This window comes from Micromesistius poutassou (assembly GCF_964030765.1).
Source record: "Micromesistius poutassou genome assembly, chromosome: 17".
In the NCBI taxonomy this organism is placed as follows: Eukaryota; Metazoa; Chordata; class Actinopteri; order Gadiformes; family Gadidae; genus Micromesistius; species Micromesistius poutassou.
Window position 1 is genome coordinate 4028604 of NC_140287.1, and position 23978 is coordinate 4052581.

At 44.6% G+C, this 23978-nt stretch overlaps 1 protein-coding gene across 4 annotated transcripts in view; it reads right to left on the reverse strand.

Annotated features, from left to right (window-relative positions):
- Nucleotides 1-8933: 8933 nt before the first annotated feature.
- The window catches only part of syne3 (spectrin repeat containing, nuclear envelope family member 3), a 55008-nt gene continuing 39963 nt past the window's right edge, over nt 8934-23978 (reverse strand). For 2 of the 4 annotated variants that reach the window (XM_084482084.1, XM_084482085.1), the window contains 6 exons: nt 23039-23211; nt 21059-21872; nt 20119-20280; nt 17290-17535; nt 16792-16842; nt 8934-11577 (listed from right to left, as the gene is read on the reverse strand). In XM_084482084.1, coding sequence (XP_084338210.1) covers nt 11389-11577; nt 16792-16842; nt 17290-17535; nt 20119-20280; nt 21059-21872; nt 23039-23211 — 1635 coding nt within the window. In that variant the 3' untranslated portion in view covers nt 8934-11388. The remainder of the gene's footprint in view (nt 11578-16791; nt 16843-17289; nt 17536-20118; nt 20281-21058; nt 21873-23038; nt 23212-23978) is intronic. The other 2 variants (XM_084482086.1, XM_084482087.1) reach the window with 2 other exon arrangements.

The window sequence follows — 23978 nt, forward strand, 5'->3', positions numbered from 1 at the left end:
CGTGCGTGTGTTTGTTGGGTGTGTGTGTGTGTGTATATGTGTGTTTGTGTGTGTGTGTGTGTGTGTGTGTGTGCATGTGTATGTGTGCACATTGGTGTGTGTGTGTGTGTGTGTGTGTGTGTGTGTGTATGTGTGTGTGTTTGTGTATGTACATGTGTGTGTGTGTGTGTGTGTGTGTGTTTGTCTATGTATGTGTGTGTATGTGTGCACATATGTGCACAAATGTGTGTGGTTGTGTGTGTGTGTGTGTGTGTGTGTGTGTGTGTGTGTGGTAACCCAAGCCGGCCTCACAAGCTGTTCCACTGACTGGGATTAACCGAGGGAGAGAGAGACAGAGAGAGACAGAGAGAGGTCACAAGGAATGTTATAAATGTAAGTGCAAGAACAAAAATCGTGTTGAAGAAGGAAACACACTGACCGTGTACCAGTGGCGGGGGTCATTGCTCTGCTGTCTCCCTATCTCTTGCCCCGGCCCCTACAGCAGCAGAGGCTGGCTGTTATGTAACCATCAAAAGATCAAAAGCAGTGTCCCTCCCACACAGAGACACACACACACAGACACACACACACACACACACAGACAGACAGACAGACAGACAGACACACACACACACACACACAGAAAGCGAGCTTCATTATAGTTTGTTTAAAGTCTCTAAAGAAGTGCATTCCCACTATGCATGTCCCACATACTGTGCGCACACACACACACACACACACACACACACACACACACACACACACACACATACACAATGTTGAGAAAAAGGTAGTGGATTGGAAGTACCACCAACAGTAATACCAGTCCTAATCTTTGAGCTAGAAATCACCTCATCTGGAGGGGGTCTGAAAGCCATCTGGCATTCCAGTTTTTTTTTTGCCATGTCTGCAACAGAAATACTATTAGGAAGACCTCCAAACAAAACCACAAACGGTGTAATTGGAGAAACATGTAAAAAACAAAAATAAAAAACAAACACAAGACACAAGAAAACGATAAAAAAAATATAATCAGAGCCATCGTCCTGTTCATGATGAGGATGCAGTACATGGGTACAAGTCCCATCCCATTGTGACCAAAAAACACTGAGTCAGGCCCTTTCATTTGGGCAACAATGATGACATTTTCTTTTCCCAATTCAAATACTCATCTATTCTCCTCTACAATATAATCCTGGAGACCAGTAATGGGGTCCCGACCCCCGGGTTGGGACCCCTCGTCTGAGAGAATCCCTTGCCTTGCAGACATGCATTGCGCCACATTTCGTATTTAATAATTAACATTGTGCCATCGTTACACCGTCTGCTGAGCTGCAGCTCCCGGTCGTATCGCTACACACATCAGCCTTGTAATAACTTGACCGAGAATGTCAAGAATGCCATAGCTGACTGGACGCGGTCACCGCATGCAGAGCTCTTGACCTCATTAGGGGTCACTCTCAAGTGCCTTTTGGAGGCACTGCATCTTTTATCTTCATTGGATTTTTTTGGTCAGAATTAAACATTATTCTTGTGTATTTATACTCAATTATGTACGTGTTTTGTTTTACTGCAAGGACATGTTCTGAGTTTTACCAGACATTGATAAATCAACACGGTTCACTCTGAATTTTCATTCAGGTTTGACATTTTTTGGTTTAAAAACGGCTTCAAATAGATTATGGCTGCAGCCGGAAAAGAGAAGATGAAAGTCTGTCTTCCTCCTCGTCACTCTGCCGTTGTGCGCACGGGGAGAGAACAGAGCAGAGGCGTTGGTGCTATTTCTTACCACCTCGGGAGCCATCGCCTCTCCAGGAATACTCCTCCATGCTCAGATGAGGAGAGGGCGAGATCTCTCTCCCGTCCCTCCTCTCTGTGCGGGGGACAGGAGATCTCTATATAAAGCGTCCTGAGTTTTGCAGGGCGAGATTCACCCGAACAAAAGCCAGGCGACTAAAGAGTGGCTGGATGCTAAATGTAACCATGTTAAGGCCTGGAGCCTGGGACATACTGGCCCAATGTGTTTTGACATCCCTGTGCCTGTGTTCAGTTTCACCCTGCTCTCAGAGATCTGGCCTCTGGTTGGTAAATCACAGCAGCTCAAGCTGGGCTCTGGACATCCTAAGGGCACGTTTTCAGGGTAGAGATCATGGAGTCTGTCTCAGTGAACCTTCACTGAGACCTTCATAAACACACAATATGGCCGCTGATCCATCTTCCATCCCAAGAAGCCACAAATATCCTGCCTTGGGAACACCACCACCACCACCACACCAAGCCTTCATATCTCTGCTTCCTTGCCAGGGCCTCTGTGCCCATCTCGCCGATCCATCTGTTGTGCAATGTCCTGCTTATGAAAACCCATGATGAGCACAGCAGGGAGCTTTTACTCATGCGAGCACTCAACAGCACACACTAAGACACAAGAGCACCATCATCAACATCTCATAGGCCTATAAATGTCCTATTTGTGGATTTGTGCTGATCTATGCAGTTGTGTCAGTAAGGGGAAAATCTCCCTGAAGCACGCTCAAAATTAAAATGAGCAAAATGTAATGCCTTTTTCTTGGTCACATTTTTTACCTATTCAAACTTTTCAACAATGTACACATTTAAAACTATGAAATATGGTATATTTAAGCAATAGATCACGACAGGCTGTGGTATACGCTCATTATACCACAGTTAAGGGGCGTTTTTTTTATAATTAAGCAATAGATCACGACAGGCCGTGGTATACGCTCATTATACCACAGTTAGCGGCGACCCCCTTCACTGTGGTATAATGACCGTATATCACTGACTGAAGTGATCTATTGCTTTTATAAAACGGTTACGTAAATATGGCGAAATTAAAGTCATAGACACCCTCAATTTTGAAAAAGCGAGAAAGTCGGAAAAGCATTTTTTTTAACGAATACAGAAAAGTAGTCCCTCCTGGCTGCCGGCAAAGTGTACGGCGGTTGCTATGCAACACACTAGCTTCCTTCAGAGAGAAGGCTAGAGACGGTAGCTTGGTTCGCCGGCAATTTAGCAATTTAGAAGGCTAAATTGCCGGCGACCGTGTGCCTATTGCTTTACAGGCTTTTTTTAGGCTTCAGTGAACTATGCTATCGCTTTTATATATAAATAAACAACAGTTCAAGTTAGGCGCGGAGTGATACTGGACTCTGTAAACTGAACGGGCGTCATAGCTGTGTGTATACGCTCAATATACAACGGTTGGGAACCAATCAGATCGCTTGATTTAGGCCCCCCGTTTTATAATCCATATTATAAAACGGGGGGCCTAAATCAAGCGATCTGATTGGATCTGATCTGACCAATCAGATCGCTTGATTTAGGCCCCCCGTTTTATAATCCATATTATAAAACGGGGGGCCTAAATCAAGCGATCTGATTGGTTCCCAACCGTTGTATATTGAGCGTATACACACAGCTATGACGCCCGTTCAGTTTACAGAGTTCAGTATCACTCCGCGCCTAACTCTAACTGTTGTTTATGTATATATAAAAGCGATAGCGTAGTTCACTGAAGCCTAAAAAACATGTTGATTGCTGGAGAGGGTGGAAATGTTGTAAAGCAATAGGCACACGGTCGGCAATTTAGCCTACTAGCGAGTTCGAGTGAACTCGATAGAAGGCTAAATTGCCGGCGAACCAAGCTACCGTCTGTAGCCTAGCCTTCTCTCTGAAGGACTCTACAGTGTGTTGCATAGCAACCGCCGTACACTTTGCCGGCAGCCGGGAGGGACTACTTTTTTGTATTCGTTAAAAAAAATGCTTTTCCGACTTTCTAGCTTTTTCAAAATTGAGGGTGTCTATGACTTTAATTTCGCCATATTTACGTAACCGTTTTATAAAAGCAATAGATCACTTCAGTCAATGATATACGGTCATTATACCACAGTGAAGGGGGTCGCCGCCCCTCCGCTGCGCGTCGGGACGGACAACGCCCCTTAACTGTGGTATAATGAGCGTATACCACAGCCTGTCGTGATCTATTGCTTAATTATAAAACGGGGGGCCTAAATCAAGCGATCTGATTGGTTCCCAACCGTTGTATATTGAGCGTATACACACAGCTATGACGCCCGATCAGTTTACAGAGTTCAGTATCACTCCGCGCCTAACTCTAACTGTTGTTTATGTATATATAAAAGCGATAGTGTAGTTCACTGAAGCCTAAAAAACATGTTGATTGCTGGAGAGGGTGGAAATGTTGTAAAGCAATAGGCACACGGTCGGCAATTTAGCCTACTATCGAGTTCGAGTGAACTCGATAGAAGGCTAAATTACCGGCGAACCAAGCTACCGTCTTTAGCCTAGCCTTCTCTCTGAAGGACGCTACAGTGTGTTGCATAGCAACCGCCGTACACTTTGCCGGCAGCCAGGAGGGACTACTTTTTTGTATTCGTTAAAAAAAATGCTTTTCCGACTTTCTAGCTTTTTCAAAATTGAGGGTGTGGTACCACAGTGAAGGGGGTCGCCGCCCCTCCGCTGCGCGTCTGGACGGACAACGCCCCTTAACTGTGGTATAATGAGCGTATACCACAGCCTGTCGTGATCTATTGCTTAAATGTAAATGGAAACATTTTTAGGCATTTCAAATATGGTTGAATGTCTTTTCTCGGTCACATCGGGCCAGATTGCTTGGAACTGGACTGGGAGAAGTGTGTGTGGGTGAGTGGATATCGCTGGCTTTGAACACAGACTCATATCAAATGTGACATCACTCCTATAATCTCCAACATAGCATAGCTCTCTTTGGGGTTTGTTTTCAATGGGAGTCCTTGTTATTACACTACAATAGGAGAGTAGAGGGCTTATGCTCCCCATTGCTGTCCATGTTGCTCCTTCTTATAATGGCATCACCCAGATGATGTCCTACAAGGTTGAGCCATTTTCAAGCCACTTTATGCCCACCAATATGTGAAGCCTCGCTCCTCCAAAACCGATTGCTGTGGTTGAATATGTATCTCCAAAACTGCTAGCTCTTTGGTTCTCGCTGTCGCAGTCATAACAATTCTGAGAATAGAAATGTTCATGAAAATGTTTTACATTTCCAGGTCTTGCAATCAATCTTCAATACACCACTGAAGTGGATGCAATATATATATATATATATATATATATATATATGTATATATTCTGGCTAGTGCAATGCTAGCGTGGCCAATGCTAACCAGGGTGCCTGACTGGCTATAATACCAGTGGACGCAAAGGGTGGACACAGTTACAATAACACATTATGAAGGGGTGTTGGGGGAGGTTATTCATGTACCTCTGGATCGCCATGATTTCCTCAGGGGTCACTATAAGCGTCTCCTGCTGTCGCACCTCAATGGATCAGAGTCATCAGTGTAGTATGGTGCATGTGTGTGCGCATGCATGCATGTGTGCTGGTTTCCCATAAGAAACCAGTGCTCTTATGGGAAAGTGGTCAGCAATTGACAAAATGCCAGCTGTTAATCAAGGCCTCCGTGCATTGTGCTGTGTTGCACCATCCAGAGCTCTCAATGCACGGGGAACCTTTCAAAGGAAAGGAAGTCCAGACTCCTCGGGAGTCATGGTGGGTTACCATCATGATCCCTTTCTATAGATTATACAGACAGGGGACGTCACACCTCTCTCCCCAGAGCAGTCAGGGTGAGGCGTCATGCTCAGGGACACCTCGACACTCAGCTAGGAGGAGCCGGAGCAACCTTCCGGTTACAACCAGCGCTACCTCCTGAGCTAAGCCGACCCCTACCTTTCAAGAACTGTTATCCTCTGCCACTGACGAGAAGGCTTGGAAGGGATCATCACTCAGATTAGATCCAGCTGCAAGATACCATGGCAACCCCCCCCGGTGTGACATTGTCAGATATCAAGCGGTGTGTAGGTGAAGTGTCGTGAATCAGAGAGAAAAAAAAACCTGGTTCTCCAACATGGAGTCACGTAACTGTGTTGATAGACTGCTGCTGTTGGTGAACAGACAAAGATAGCAGAACCTTCAAAGCATTTAACATCTATGTGTTATCTCATTTAACAACAGAGCAGCTCCAGTGTAGATGCTCTGTCAACACACCATGTATTTCTCCATAAAAGTAGAAAAGATAAGGAGAGAATTGCTTCCACATGCAATCAAGGTTCATCAGGAATCAAATCAGAGATTCAATGTTACTTAGTGCTGCAATCAAACACGCCTCAAAATGAACCATTCATCGTGATTTTAAACATTGCTCATCACTTTCCAAGAACCTTCAGATCTCTAAGAAATACGACAACAAAACCAGTGCTTGTTAAAGACCACCTATATGCCATCTCTTCCAACCGATAAAGTCCAGGTCTATCAAGACAAATGGAGGCAGGAGCTCTCATTTCCCTTCTGTTCCACTGAGGTCCATAATGAGACATAGATGAACCTTGTAACGTTAATTGCATAAATGATGGTCGCACAGATGCGTAGCCAGTTGGGGTGATTATAGCCCATCTCCCTGAACTACGGCTCCCAATTACATTTGCCAGGACGGTGTTTTCTGTCACATATATAGCAATGATTTAGCATCGCTCTCCATCATCCAAATGGGGACGGTGGAAACCGTCAACCGTCAACCACAGCTGAACTCTACGTGGTCAGCTGTGGCATTTTTTTATTTTCTATTCTGATTCTGTCTTCAAATGTAATATTTAGCAAAGCGAAAAAAGACAAAAAGGAAGGGATTTGAATTTGACTATTCTAAAAATACTATAGGAAAATCACAATCTTATAAAAGTATTTGCGATTAGGATTTGAGTGTAAGACGTATTTGGCTAAAGGGTCAGAGGGATTCTGTGTATTGATCAGTACGTTGTGCAAACAGCCGGGCTGGAGGACAGAACACAGTGCACCGCTGCTAGGACAGGAAGGCTAGTGGACGTGATTGATGGCATTTGTAATAATGCTGCGTCCAACGCACATGCACATAAATCTCCATCTCTGCACACACGCTCGACCGAGTTGCGCACGTGCGGCCATCATCGGCAATGATAGACCTTGACTCCTGCTAAAAAAAAGACGCCACTCCTCAATAATTGAAAGGCCATTACTTCGGCTTGGATGGCTTATCGTATAGCAGCCCATCCTCAGAGAGAAGGCACACTGTCAGGCCTATACCCTAATACATTTGCTCATAAGTCTCACATGTCTAAACGCATGAAGGATGGAGCCAGAGGAAGAGAACTCATCCCTCATGCACACAAGCTGAGGGAAAAGTTTAGGCAGCAGACTGACGTTATTAGTTTGTCTATTTTATCTGTTTTTTATGAAGGCCTTTCTACCAAGTGTAGGAGTAGGAGCATGGAGGGTGAAGTGATGGGTGGCTGTTTACACAGAGATATGAACACACACGCCATGAAAATGATGCGCTTTCATGTAAATGCTGAGACAGGCGGGGGCTTGGTAATGAGCATATTTCCGGACAGCGAAACGGAACAGATTGAATGACTGTTTTTGTACGGCCGGTGTCCTTCCCAGAATAGCAGGACACCTTCCCAAGACAGATTTCCATTTCATTGAACACTTACTCATCCTTGCTTCCCTTCTTTCGTGAAGCACACACACGATGCAGGCACACACACACACAAACAAGCACGCATATAGACACACACATCTTGTCCGGATTAATAGCCTCTTAGCCAGGGTCTTTGTCATGCACATGCACAATTTCAGACATGCACATCACCCGTGCATTTCGGTGGGTGTCAATATTGAATCAGTGTGCATCTTGGAATAAACCTGGCACATTTTGATAGAGAGACGAGGAGGGAGCTTAATGTGAAATTGGCCCTTTTTACCCTTGACCCTAACAAGTAGATGTTAGCCAATAAACCACAGATGAAGACTTATTAATACAAATAAGGTGGGTTAATCTGAAGTTGTCATTGCTTGGGAAGGTGCAATGTGCATGTTGAAAAAAACAACCCGCCTGGTCGGTTTCACTCTCACTTTAGAGGCTTCCAGCTTTAATGGCTTCTAAGGGTAGTGTTACCAGATTGGGTCCGATATCCCACCAAATCTGGAAACCCTGGCTGGAGGACTAAACACGGCACACACCTTCATCTCACTCAGCACATATTAGTTTTATTCAGCGTTTTATTTTATTATTTTTGAGGTTATGGAGGATCTTTGCTCTAACTTTACAGAGCATGAATTGCATTTCACCGCTCAGCACGGTGATCCAACCAGTTCAGAAGATGGGGAGAGGCCGAGACACACAGGCCATGAATCAAATATCCTGTGGCTCTGTCGTGAAGCAAAACTGTGTGTGTGCTTTACAAAATAACAGTTATGTGCAGGTTTATGCCAGCTGAATACAAATAATCTGAAGGTTTAACTGATCTCAATGCCAGGGTGTGATAAGTTATGAGTGTTGATAGTTATCCCCTTATAGACCAAGCAAAGAATGGGTGTTATCCTAATGTATTTGGTTTTTGACGTTTTGAGTTGTCGGGGCAAAGATTCAGCAAATAACCTCATAACCAATGGACTGGCTAACAAGGTGCCTGGAGATAAAATGTGACACATTTTATAAAAGTATGAAAGTACTTTTCCAGAAAGCTGTCTCCCATGTCTCTCTCATGAGAGCTCGGAGGACAGCATGGACAGATTAGCCCAGGCTTTGTCAAAGGCTTTGTTACAGCCTCACGTTTGTTTAGGAAATAAACCTTCATGGTTTATTTCCTAAAATGTGTCATCCTAGGACCAACACAGGTGTCGCTCATAATACTAATTATAGAGCCTTCATTATTGTGAGCGACACCTGTGTTTGTCCTAGGATGACACACACAGGGTCTATTAGTTGATATCGCCACGATGATTCAAGTTCTAATTAAGCAGCTTGGGACGATAAGAAAACATTATTTTACCATTATAAAACTTGAAAAAGTAACTCTCTGGTTCAGATACAAAAGGTTTTGTAAATTATATTTATTTCCAGTACATCAACAGATTACAAAATAGTGGTTTAATACAAGAACACTTTAGATGAGCTTTAAATACAGTAATAAAATAGAATAAATGCATCGTTTTACAAAAGGATCATTCGGTCATCAGGCTGCGCGTTCTTAGTAACATCTCCATTTGCAAAAAGCTACTAGCAGGCGGACTAGCAGTACAAATGACTTTCTTCCTATACTTTGGCCAAGGCTAACATATATAGCGTTGATATCATGATATTTTACTCCCTGGGGATGTATGCACACCAATGCGTGCATCACATTTTGACACACACATCGAGATACTGTATGTGTGGGCCAACGATGGTGTGATATGCACAACTAACCGAGTGGGTGTCGATGCTTTGTTTAAAATATCGATTCCGCTCAGGTTCTTAGACTAAACCTGCTTGGTAATACAGTTTCATGATAATGATAAGCTGCGTTAGCGGTTATACAGTATACAATCTCTTGCAAGCGGTCTATAAAGCCAGATGCCAAATAAATACGTCTGACCACAGCATAGTGCATGGCTATATAAATATAGGAGGTATGCTATGATTACTATGAAATGCTATGAAAGGTATGCTTTCAATACTCTCAGACACATGGTTGCAGATTCTTCTTCAGATTGCAATCACAAATTAATAACTTCTTGAACATAGAGTCTATACCGTAACTTTGTAGAGTCAAAAAGGTCTTTAAAGTATAAATAGTAAGGATAACATTACTTTCCCCCACGTGTACTTTAATGACAAAATTTACTTATTTGGACCTATGATTTAGTTGACAATTACCTAAACTCATTTTGTTTTTTGTAGCTTAGTGAAAATCCACAAAGACCCATTGTTGGTTCAGGGCAACATAACAGACCCAACTCCAGACAGTCCCGTCTCCATAGTAACCCAGTCTGTGAACACAAACTCAGTGGGGGAAAAGAGAAATAAAACAACTCCCACACTATGTGTGTGTGTGTGTGTGTGTGTGTGTGTGTGTGTGTGTGTGTGTGTGTGTGTGTGTGTGTGTGTGTGTGTGTGTGTGTGTGTGTGTGTATGAAAAAGATGCAGGGTCATTAAGGGGTCTACGTTTAAGACGAATATAGACATTTTCCCAGGAAAGTCTGTTTTTCCATTTGTACGATCAAGTGGAAAAAGAGTTTAAACTTCCCATGCCACGGTCCAAGAGCACATCAAGCAGGCCGGGGCACCACAGAGACTTTCTTTAAAAACGCTGAAATAGCACCTGATACAAGTTGGCCTGCAAGTCAAGACAGGCAAGCCAGATGCTCAACTCAAAGCCATATAAGGTCAATGGCATAAAACGGGATTAAAAATAAAATAAAATGTCATGACAACATGGATAACATAAACCTGCTCCAATCTTATCAGGTGGCAGCCGTTGTGTGTGTGGGGGGGAAAAACAACGAGACAGAATTAGATCATTGAAATGTGCCCCTGAAAACACACCACTTTAGGCAAGTTTGAGACGCAAAACAGATTACAATGAGCAAGAGGCTGACTGCATTACCTCAGTCAACAGCAGGGCTATGAAAACCAACAAAAGAACACAACTTGTAGAATACCCCCAAGTCTGGTTAAAACGGTTAATTACGCCTCCAGACAGCGGGCCACACACCAAACGCCAATTAGGGTCGACAAGGTCTGGAAAAGAATCAAACGGCCTAGCAGCCTGGACTCATCACCGGGATCCACTTTGGTGTTCTTAACTACTTCTTAACTAACTACTCTGCTGTTTACTTTAGAGCGGCAACACACAAACACACACCCACACCCACAGACACACCCACACACACACACACACACACACAGACCCACACGGTGCTGAAGCAGAGGCCTGCCCTTCGGTGGCAGTGTGTGTGTTGTCATGATTGCGAGGTCATCACAGGTGGCCACCTTTCCTCCCATCTACCTGGAGGTCTAAAGCCCAAGCCCCCCGAATCTGATCAGCTGATTGCTTTTCCGACTGCAGGTTGCTTCCCAGTTCAGGAGCCCAGGCCGTTAGAAACCTGGTTCCCCTGGAGCTTAGCCTCCAGAGCTTAGCTTTGACCCAAACAAGAGGTCCAGAACGATGTAATAGGGTAACTGAACCACAGGCTCTCTCAACAAGTTCAACGTTACCATGAGCATGTTGGAGTGTTAAAAACAAGCTACAAAGCGATGGTCCTTGTCTGTCCGTCTGGTCCTCATGTCCATGTTTCCAGCCACATTATTTTGGTCGAAGGCAACAAAGCAGAGCATCTTTGGTTGGGAGAAGGGAGAAAAAAAAAAAAGAAATTTGCATATCGTTAATATCCTACACCACCATATTTGGGCTTTCCTTCCCCACAGATCTCTCCTACGGTGTTGACAGGTTATCCGAGGGAAGGGAAGTGTTGCATCCTGGCGGGGTGGGGGGCGGGGTTGGGGTCCGTCAGGTGTACCTCCGTGGCCCCTAGGTAGGGGGCGGCCCTTCGTAGCGCAGCATGACGTTGAAGGAGCGGGCGAAGTTGTTGGTCAGGGAGCAGCTGGCCACGCCCTCAAAGAAGGGCAGCAGGAAGGCCAGCAGCAGCAGGGCCAGCAGCAGCAGCCAGAGGGGCAGGGCCACGCGCCAGACCCGCTGGAGCAGCCCGGGGCCCTTCTGCTGCACACAGAGACACAGATACAGAGATACACACATAGAGACACAGAGACACACAGAGAGACAGACAGAGAGACACACAGAGACATGCAGAGACACAAAGAGACACACAGACACACAGAGAGACAGACAGAGAGAGACACAGAGAGACACACACAGAGACAGAGAGACACAGAGAGAGACAGAGACACACAGAGACACAGTCACCAGAGAGTCACTGGTCCACAGCGAGTGGAGCATCACGCTCTCTATGCACTATTACATTTGCATTGCTTTTATCCAGAGCGACTTACAATAAGTACATTTGTCAGAAGAAAGAGAAACAACAATATATTGCGTCGTCAGTACAGTAAGGATGTTCATAGAACCAAGGGCCAAGCACTAACAATCACTAGGTTAACCCATTCCCCGTATACAACACAGATAGCTAGGAGAAGATGCTACACAACTAAGTTCTATAACTAAGTACGACATAAATAAGTAGGAGTGGTGGGAGGGTGTCGGCCTGGTGCCACCGTGTTACCATCCATAATGGTATCTGTATATATCCATAATGATACTGACCATGATTTGCCGATAATAATATAAAAAGTTAGCATACAAGAACATTTTCAAAACGTCGACTTCTTTGACTTCACTGATAACACATGGACGAGGGGGGCAGGTTGGCTGGCCCCTGTTGACGGCCCACTGAATGGCCTGTTGTACTGGAGATGAGGCTATATACCAGACTACACCTGTAGCCCTGTACACCTATATAAACACACTTGAGATGTCTTTGCTCAGGGAACTGATATTATGATGGTGTAAATCTCTGGTATTATAATGGTGCATATCGCTGGTTATCATGCTGCATATCGCTGGTATTAAAATGGTGCATATTTCTGGTACCATAATGGTGCATATCTCTCGTATTAAAATGTTTACATATCGTTGGTATTAAAATGTTTGCATATGCTGGTATTATAATGGTGCATATCTCTGGTATTATAATGGTGCATATTGCTGGTATTATAATGGTGCTTATCACTGGTATTATAATGGTGCTCATCACTGGTACCATAATGGTGCATATCGCTGGTATTATAATTTTTGCATATCGCTGGTATTATAATGGTGCATATCTCTGGTACTATAATGGATGCATAATATTGCCAATATGCACATGTGTAGCCTTGTATGCGTTTTGGTGTGCATTGAATGTTCCTAAATGCAGTGTAAAAAAAAAGAACCCTGTAGAAATGTGCTCTTGCATCATATCAAACAACAAAATGGAACAATCGCCAATAAAGCAATAAACAAAGGAACCCAAACAGACGGCCACAAAGAAAGAGAGCGTCGACGGCTGACTAATTCACAGGCCATTAGATGTTCTGCCGTTCCCCGGAGACATAAGTCTGGCATTGGAGCTGCTGCTGTCATGCCAACTACAGTTCATCTATGATGTAACCTTTCCAAACATCCGCTCCAAACTGTTGCACTTGGTTTCATTCACCGGTACCAGTAGCTCTCTCGCTCTGAAAGGGCACTGCTGCGACTCATTTCAGCCACGCCGGAGAATGCTTTTGAGAGTGGTTTTGGAGTTGAATTCATCATTGGTGACAGCTTATCCACAAGATAACACACATAACAAGTTGTTAAAACAACATGATTCAATTAGCTTTTTTGGTGGTGTGCACAAATAGCAATTTAAATTCCATTACTATGACAGAAGAGAATTAGGATTGTTTTTTTTTTTTTACAGAGGAGCATTTTTATGCATGTTCTAGTGACGTTGGGTACTCTCGATCCAGGGTTTCTGACTCGTCTGACCTGCATGTATAACTTACATTTACAACTCTTACCCTAGCTATCTTTGTTGTATACGGGGAATGGGTTAACCTAGTGATTGTTTGCGCTTTGCACTTGGTTCTATGAACACCCTTACTGTACCAACAGCGATATATTGCTTCACCTTCTTCGGACAAATGTACTTATTGTAAGTCGCTTTGGATAAAAGCATCTGCTAAATGCCCTAAATGTAGATGTAAATGTAAAATGCCTTTGAGGACAGAGACAGTCTCCAAGGACTGAATTGAACCTCTGTTACTACCAGCTGTACCACACACTAGTATCATCCATGACTGTAATACTTCATGTTAACAAACAGACGATAAGGTCTGCAGACAGGAAGCGGTGGTGAACACATTTCATTTTGAGTATGATGAGAAGCCGATGACATGCATTGTTCCAGCGGAGCCGCTCTGTCGGCAGCGTGGATCAATACCTCTCAACACATGCCCCACAGCTGAGAGCCGTGGCCGGGAGGCCTCGCTGAATCTAACTGTATTTATAGAGCTTTTTAAAACCACAGCGGGAGGTGAAACTCCCCCCGCCAGAGCTCACCAATTCTCTTTGTAACATCACAGAAACTACTTTTTTTTTGAAGTTCAAAGGGATTTCATATTGCAATTTTCATTATTGTTGTTTTTTGGTGTGATTTGTAGCAAAATGAATGGTGGTAAAGTAGACATTGTGTCTACATAAGGTGAGGCTCTGGTCATAACAATGTCTCATAATAAGGCCGTTTGTATGCAAGCTCCTTTACAGGACCTTTCAAACCACTGAAAATAAAGATTGGTTGAATTTTATTTTGAGAGAATACAGTATCCAGCACCCCTATCTTAAACCTCCTGCGACCCCAGGTGAGCATCAGGCACCCCAAGGGAGTGCTGACCCCAAGGCTGGCAACGGTTTACCGGGAGGCACATTCTTGTTTCTGCTACCCTACACTGCTGTGTGTGTGTGTGTGTGTGTGTGTGTGTGTGTGTGTGTGTGTGTGTGTGTGTGTGTGTGTGTGTGTGTGTGTGTGTGTGTGTGTGTGTGTGGGGCCGTGTAAATTCCAGGTTAATGATCTGGGGTTTGTGTGAAACTAGTGCAAGGAAGCGAAACCAGCCAACAATAGCATCACCATGACTTCATGTATGCAAACATGAGCAGTACAAAGACCTGCTTGTGCTCCTTAAGTCAGTCTCCTCCATTTCCATTGTAATATGCATTGCATGCATGCACTCATTATAAGTACATGTTGTTATTCTGAGATTGATAGGTGCTAATGAATCACAAGATCTGGGCGGCAGTAGCTCATGAGGGTGAGGTAGAGCGGGTTGACTGGTAACCGGAAGGTTGCTAGTTCGATCCCCGGCTCCGCCTAGCTGAGTGTCGAGGTGTCCCCGAGCAAGATGCCTCACCCTGACTGCTCCTGAAGAGCTGACTGTCGCCTTGCGTGGTTGACTCCGCCGTCGATGTGTGAATATGTGAATGTGTGAATGAATGGTTTTTGCTTTGGATAAAAGCGGGAGAAAAATCCCCTAAATGTAAATGGATCTGTTTCAGTGCCTTTTGTGACACATGTAGCATTCCGGTGTGAGGAGCCATGTCATGCGTTCCCACAGGTTGCTGGTGTTGAACGAACAGAAAGATAACAAGGTATGCTTTTCATGATCAAATCATGTCACTCCAAACTTGGAAAATGGAATAAACGCGGTACAACTGAACGATGCCGTGGGTAGGGACAAGTGTCCCTTGTCTGGACGTGAAGCGTTTATCGAGGCGATGCTCTCTAAGGTTGCCATGCAAATCAGGGTCCAATGGATGGTGTTGCAGTGTGAGTTTAAGAGGGCCCAGCACTAGCAGCCCAACACCAGACTGTGGGGTCATCATGGTCATTTACATTTAGGGGATTTTACAGACGCTTTTACACAAAGCGGCTTACAACCACTCATTCACACATTGACACACAGACAGCGAAGTCAACCACACAGGGCGACAGCCAGTTGGTCAGGAGCAGTCAGGGTGAGGCGTCTTGCTCGGGGACACCTCAACACTCAGCTAGGAGGAGTTGGGGATCGAACTAGCAACCTTCCACTACCAGTCAACCAGCTCTACCTTCTGAGCTACAGTCGCCCCATGTTCATGACTTAGTTTATTTACAGCTGGAGCTACTTCAAACAGACACTAATTACTCGGAAGACTATTCTACAATGGCTAGAATGAATGATGATACATTCTCATCCAATTGCACACTGGCATTCATTTGGGAGAAACTCGTATGTGTGAATGTGCATATCAACCGTTACAGGGACAGCAGTCACATCGGCCCCCTTGTTAACGGGGTTCTTTTCTGTTTGGCCAAAGTAGTAAAGCAGGACATATAGGGTTACAATCCGCTCTGTTTCTGCTGTAACAACAAATAACTCTGTCCTGCTGTACCAACAAAAACAACAACACATTTATTTTAATGTGGAGACGGTATTGATGTCCCTTTTTTATAAGTCTTTTATCCAATCTGTCCTCACCATTTCATTTATTGCCTGGTAAGGCAGCATCAGTGTGAAGGACCGAAACCACATGAGTCATGTTGTGAAGGTAGCTGGCAAGTTAATAGGAACACCACAGACTCCTCTGACATATATATTTGAGGAACAGGTCGCCACCCCCTTCACCAACATTTTGAGGTTCTCCCCTCAGGCCGGAGATTCAGAGTCCCTTTTTGCAGATGCAATAGGACCAAAAACATTTTTTTTACCTAGGGCAATATCCTTGCTAAATTTGCACAATACTGAATTCCAGACTTGACTGTTGTGTGTTGCCTGTGTGTCTTATGTGTATTGGTCACCATTGATGTTTTAATGTATTTCTTGTATGCTTTTACCTGTTAACCTGTCTGCAAACCAAGTTTCCCTTTGGGATAATAAACCTACTACTAAATAAAAAAACACCATTGTGATAGGGCACATTGTAAATGGGTGGACTTTCCCAGGAGGAGTGGAGGGGGAGATGCCTCTGAGAACCGGGCTCCCTGGCCTGGGGAGGGGGCGGTTGTGCTTTGGCATTCCTTACTGCCCTCACCACCCCCGGGGTACTGAATTGAGTGGCTGGAAGAATAGGGGGTGGGGTCCTGTGAGGCGTCTGGGTCAGATCAGGCTGGGGTGCCTGTCTTTGGGTGGTCCATGGCAGTGGGGGTAGTGGCATGGAGTGCAGGGGGACAAGAGGGCCGCTCGCCTGGATCACCCGGTTTTTAGGGAAGCTGACTGCAAGCCACCGGGTGACTCTCTAATGGGGAAGTGTACGTAGCAACCCCCTGAACAATGCCCCTGCCTGCCTGCGTGTGCGTGCGTGCGTGCGTGCATGCGTGCGTGTGTTTGTCCCTGTGTGTGTCTGTCTGTGTGTGTGTACCTTTAGAATCCTCTTGGCTTTGACAGGCACCTCCTTAGTGGACTGCACACCCTAGAAAGTATCAATGTAGAGTAAGAACAGGTCATACTTTGCAGCTCTGCACGTGCACACACACAAACACACAATTTGTTACCGTCTGCTTTAAATAAACTTTCAATAAAAGAAGAAATGTAACAAAATTAGCAGTTCAACATTTGAATATTTGTCATGCCAAGGGATCCTTTGAAACTTGTAAAAAAAAAACGTCTGCTAACCTTTGACACTGATGTAATAGCACCCTCTTCTGGTGAAAACTAAACAGTGCAAGAAGCTAAGGGACAGTCCAAATACAAAATATCTGACGTTTGAGTATTGATCGATACTTTTCTTTTCATTAAAAAAGCATTATAAGCGTTGAAATACACATTTTTCTCTTGCAGTTCCCCTGCTTTCAGAAACGTTGACTTTTCCACACATCTGTCTCTTCCTCAGTGCAGAACATCAGCCGCTCTCCCTCACCTTGACCGTGACCCGGGGCCGGAGGTCCCCCACCTCCTTCAGCTTGGACTTGTAAAGCATCCAGCGGTAGCGCATGTCCTCCAGACCGCTGTCCTCCATCAGCTCAGGCCCATCCATCCCGCCGGCCCCATCCCCGGTCTGGGCTATAACCCAGGCCTGGGCCCCGGCCCCGAGGCCAGCTCTGTTGCTGTCCTGTATGAGAAGCTGGAAAAGCTCCTGGCCCCAACCCACGCCGTCCCTCAGAGCCTGGGGGGAGATGGAGCAGGTCATAAGCAGAGTCAAATGTGTTCCACTTCCAACAGACCCTTCGTAGGACAAAGTGAAAATGATCGTAAAACTTATAATGGGGCTTGTATACACCAGGGCAGGGGTATTAGACGTATCTTCACTAGTGCGGTCGATTACCTGTGCCCTGGAACATTAAAATGTACATTTAGGTCATTTAGCAGATATTTTTATCCAAAGCGACTTACAATGGTTCATACACACATTCACACACCGACGGTGGAGTCAACCATGCAAGGCGACAGCCAGCTCGTCAGGAGTAGTTAGTGTGAGGTGTCTTGCTCAGGGACACCTCGACACTCGGAGGCTAGGAGGAACCTGGGATTGAACTAGCAACCTTCCGGTTGCAAGTCAACCTGCTCTACCTCCTGAGCTAATCTGAACATAAAAGGAACTGATCCACACTGTGAGAGTTACCAGGACCTGAGAGTGACCTTGAGTCACCTTGGATCACCTGAGAGTGCTGGACTAAATATGTATCAATCTAATGAGTAATATTGGCCCCTTCAGTAACAAAGTTAAGGCTGACAGACATAAAATTGTTAAATCCATTATAATTGTAATAATATGAATTATCATTACTGAGTGTTATTATTATTGGCATCGTGGAGGTCCCAGTAGCATGGTAAAGCCCACGTGCCCAAAACCAACAGATGCTTCATGTGTGGTCTTCAGCTGTTCGTCACAACAACCAAAATAGACTCATTAGAGAATGATTTAGGAAGTAATCCATAATCCAGATAATCTCCTTCCTGAAATGTTTTATTATCTTTTTGATCAACCAAAAATGAAACCTGTCCTCATGTTACCTGTCAATTTATGATCAACATTTCAGTACCCATCAATTTATGATTAAACTGTTTTCATTTTCATTAATATTCAAATTGTGTGTACTTGTTAATGTGTACTTTATTTATTTATTTATTGTACCCTTTAATGAGCCTCCTCAAAGGAGGTTTGCCCGGACTGCAGGTTAATTGTTCACATGTGTGTGATTGTAGAGATGTGAGTTGTAGAGATGTAAATCTGACGTTATTTGGGTTTGTAGCAACCAATAACGTAATAACGGCCAATAACATAATAACTGCCAATAACGTAATAATTTAAATGTAATAAAGCCAATAACGTAATAACTTTTTGCCAATAATGTAATAACTTATTATGTTATTGGCTGATTATTACAGGTATTATTGGCCTTGTATTAAAAAAATCCTTTAAAAATGTAATGACTGAGCTAATAATGTAATAACTGAATTTCTGGAGAGAAACTGTCAAACTTAGCCTTAATATTGCATCTCGCAACACATGCTTAAATATCTGACCTTACATATACCCCTCCACCCCTATAAGTGTGACAGTTTCTCTCAAGAAATTGAAAATAAAATAAAGTGATACCTCAGTTATTACATTATTTGCTCAGTTATTACATTTTCAAAGGATTTTTTTAATACAATGTCAATAACGTAATAATTATATACATTATTGGCAAGTTATTACGTTATTGGCTTTATTACATTAAAATTATTCTGTTATTGGCCATTATTACGTTATTGGCGGTTATTATGTTATTGGTTGCTACAGGGTTCAACTCACGCAGAGTGTGCACACTCGGTAATTGGGCAGTTTGCGAGCCCTTGAAATCCATTGTACTCCAAACGAGTGTTCAGCAGCTCCAGTGGATGTATCTTTGTTTTGTCCAACACAAGTAGGCCCATGTGAACTGCCCTGGCTGGTTGTTTAGTAAGCGCAAAGTTGCGTGTATGCAAAGTGGCATGTACACACAATATCTAAAGTTGGGGATTTGCGTTGTGGGCACTATTGGAGCCAGGGCCGTTTGTAATGGCTTTGTTGTGTTGGACAAAATAAAGACACAGCTATGGGAGATACAAAACGCTTGATTGGAATATAATGGATGTCAATGTTACACCACCTGCCCAATTTTAGAACGCCCATACACCACGAGGCGGTGAGTTAAACAAAATAATTGGCCAATTTAGATCTCGGCATAACACCATGTCAACAATCAACCTGGGGTTTTGGCCAAATCCTTCCGAAGGTTAGGGTTAGGGTTCTTGGTGGTGGCATGGGGGGGGGGAGGGGGCGGAGTTTCCCCCTGGTCGTTAGAGGAGTGAGGGATAGGGACTGTTCTATAATGTATTTATGAAGCCTTTTCAGACTGTAACTATGAATAATGGCTATGAGTTTTTTGATGTGGGATTTATTATGTTGGTATTGCTGTGATTATTGTGTCCTTTCAGTGTCTATGTGGTGCATACCTATTATTTGTTGCTGTAGTGTATGTTGTACTGTGCCCTGTATTTACTGTCCTGTTGATGTATGTTGTTGGTGGCAAAAGGATTTCCCCCTTGGGGATTATTAAAGTCCAATGAATGAATCAATCAATCAATCAATATGAGGTAGTAAAGTAAAGTCTACACGGCTATACTTTATTCAATAGACATTTTTATATAATACACAATCTAAAATATATGAACTTCAGTTTCCTAACATTTCAGAAAGGGAGACAGAATGTGAAGCCCTCACCTGTAGCTCGTCCCGTCTGATCTTGAGTTCTTTGGGGCCGAGTGTCGCTCCCTTGGTGCTCTGCAGCTCAGAGAGCAGCTGGTTCTGCACCAGGAGCCAGGCTTCAAACTCCCTACTCTTGGACTCGTACTCTGCTGGACTAAGGGCCTGCCCGCCACTCGCCTGGAGAAGAGCAACAACACAACTCAGAATAAGCCCCTGCGTTATAACGCCCTAATGTTTCAGTGTTTACTGCAACACAGTAAACACATCGATAAGTTAAGATGCTGGACCAACGGTGCCGTTAACTTGTTTATGGATCAGCGTGGATCAGCGATAAGAATTCTATTACTTTAACTTCCTTAATACCATATTTCAGGATTGAAAACAAACCTATTTCCAACTGACATTAATTCACTTTCTGTGTAAAGGGTTATATAAATGGTAAATTAAATCAATATAAAATGTTAAATCGTACAATGTCGCATGGGAGATAATGGTTGCACCTTCGGATGGCAGCAAACTCACGAGAAATAATGCGGTTGCAAAAGATCGTTGAGAGATAAAACTTTCTCGATGACGCAGAAGGTAAATAAATCCAAAGCCGAATTTCTGTAGGAGATAATTTAAGATAACAACCAAAATAAGAAGATAACAGAAATAAATATGAAGAATTGCGACTTTGCATTTTCTGGAGATGAACTAGTTAAGCAGTGTAATTGATCGCCGTTTAATACCTAAAGAAAGAACGACTGATTCCAATCCAAAACTTCACACCATCTAATCTCACTCCTTCACGCCACTACTAATCCAATTCACTTTGTAGCTAATCTTAGCCACTGCCTTGTAGCTATTGACCGCGATTGAACATCTTCAAACTCTCATGTCTCCCCCCTACCATGATGCAACGTGAACAGGGATCTGGCTGAGATGAAGCATTACAACGTGAGGTTTATCATACCGTCACGCTCTGATCCGACTGCCAGAGATACGATGCGGCGGCCGACCCCTCGGGGCTGCTGCCGCTCTGCGGGGGGGCTGATGACTGCAGCGGGGTGGCGCCTCTCTGGAACAGCTTGAAGGCCCCTCCCCCCTGGCCCAGACCCTCCACTGACGCTGGTCTTCCGCTCCTCCTGCCCTCCGGCGTCCCACCCCCGGCCGCACTCCCTGAGCCTCTTCCGTACGCCGCCGAGACGCCGGGCGACCGATCGGCGCACATACAGTCGGCGGTGAGGCCGGGGCCTTCAGCGCCGTTCACCACGGATGCCCCTGTGACCAGAGGCTTCCCCAGGCTCCGGCCGCCGTCCACGGAGTCTCTGGAGCGCCCCTCTGTACGGTCACCCGCCCAGCTCAGAGAGAAACCACCTCCGAGGGGGGCGCCGTCTCCGACCTCGTCCTCCGGGCTGGACACGGGCGTGCTCTGCCTGTAGGGTGCGTCCCCGCCGGCCGCCAGGGCCAGGTCCCCCTCCGCGTCCGGCCTCTGAGCATCGAAACTGAGGCTAAGGAAGCCGGCTCGCAGGCCTACATCTGCATCCTCCCCCCCCTGGGGAGTCCTCTCCCCAGCAGAGGGCTGGGTCTGCTGCGCCCAGGCGTCGTGGCTCTTCCCGGGGGCGTGGTGGTCCTCCCCCTCCCTCCTGGAGGCTCCAGACAGGCCCAGGGTGTCCTGCCCTCCTGCTGGGAGCACTGTGGTGGAAGGTGCACTCTGGTGCTCGCCCCCTTGTCCGTCAACGCTCCACAGGTCAGAGTTTAGCTCTTCTGTGGAGCTGTTCAAAAGCCTGGGAGAGGTAGTGGGACACACACACACACACACGAATGGATGAAGTGTTTTTTCCACCAGTGGCGCAGCACTGCACCAGCCTAGGCTTGTACTAAATAGGTTAGCAGGTTTGCACTTTAGCACATAGCACTTTAGCACTAAGCACTTTAGCACATAGCACTTTATCCACAAGTTGTAGTGTAATAGGGCAATATGCAATACAATATAATATAACACTTTAATTATCCTCATACTGTAGATTTCTATGCAATACAGCAAAGCGCAATTTAACTTACTATCAAGCTCCATGTTGTCGATGTTAAAATGTTGGTTTGTCTTTGTTTTTGTTTTGTTGTACTCTCTGTGTATGTTATGAAAGCAACGACGCACTGTGCCCAAGACAAATTTCCCCACGGGGAGAATAAAGTTGAACCTTGACCTTGACTTAAGAACGCAGTGACTTAAGCACCTGTTCACTTACTATGGAACGCCATTTGAGCCAAGTGAGAAAAGAAAGATAAACCCAGCATCAAATATTTGAATTTATTTAAATATGTTTAAATTGGTTTAATTTAATTTAATGTTTAAACTGCTTCAATACATGTTTAGATTTACTGATTTACTTCAAGTATTTGAAGTGCATTTAACTACATTGAAGAGGCTAATAAAATAAGAAAAATGAATCTATAAATAGGATACATATGTAGTAAAATTAAATCATCCATTAAATAGAAAAAAAGGTTATTAAACCAATTTAAAGATTGACTATCATGAATTAAAAATGTATTAAATTGAAACATTAAATTCAATGTATATATTTGTTGCAGTATTCATCTTATTTTCTCAAATGGCACAAATAGTGTTCCATAACCTATGACCATGAAGCTGTTTTGAGAGTCTTGCTCATTGGAGCTAAATTAGATAGCTGGACAGCAGCATATCAAGTTTCACCATTGTGTTTCCCATACTCATATCTCAGGCACTACAAAGATCCCTTTCAAATTACAAACATTTCTGCAACGGCCATTTCTGATAGAAAAGACTTCGTCAATTGAAGTCACTTTATGGCGCATGATGACAATCCATTGCCAATCCGATGACTACCAGTGATTACAATAACACGGTTCCAAGGGTCGTCCCATCTGGTTGGTCGGCTCTCCCCGTCCCTGGTTCCCCGTCCCGTACCTGTTGAGGTTGAGGCTCAGGTCGTACAGAGCCATCCAGGACTCTCGCAGGCGCTTCAGGTCGCACCGTATGTCTGCGTGGCCCTCCTCCGAGGTGTGGGTCAGCACCTTGTGGCCCCAGGCCTCCGTCTGGTGCAGCTGCAGCTCCTTCTCCGGGAACTCCCCCAGGGCCCTCTGAGACGACACATCAACAACAGGCCGGTCATCCACTGCAGGGGGGCAGCTTGATGGGTCAACAAATGACGTTGTTTTGTGGCGTTGTTCAGAATATACCCGGATGGGGCGCCCCTGTGGCTGACCGGGTAGGGCGCGTACCATTAAGGCCCAGTCCTGATCGCAGCGACCGGGGTTCGATTCCTGCCTGTGGTCCTTTGCTGCATGTCCTCCCCTCTATCTCCCATACCATACCTGTCTATCTCACTCTATCATAAATAATCATAATATCATAAATGCTAAAAAATAAATCTTTAAAGAATGTACCCGGTGTAAGCCAACAGACGTGAGTTCAATGTTTTTTCTAACATATAAAGAACTCTAAACAACGTCAAGGTGGAACAATCCAAGCTGCTTGCGATGCCTTGGGCAGCTTCAAGGCAAGGCTGGTCTTCAGCGCTCAAAGCCACGGGAATACGGTGGAATCGCCGGGAGCTCATCATGTGCTGAGCACTTCACACGCATTTCATTGTTGGACAATTTATTGGTATCTTTTTTTTTTACAAATAAATACATGCCATTGTTTTTACGATGTCTTAAGCAATGGAAAATGCCTAAAGAGTCTAAAGTGATGTCTTCAATAGGGTTGCTTTGACAAGCAGCCAAGAACATTATTATGTTTTAATGAGCTGAAATTGAGAAGCAAAACTGAATATTTGCATATCTGAAGCTATAAGCCAAACATCCTTGGCTTTTTAAAACTATTTCTTGACAAATGAGTAAAGCAA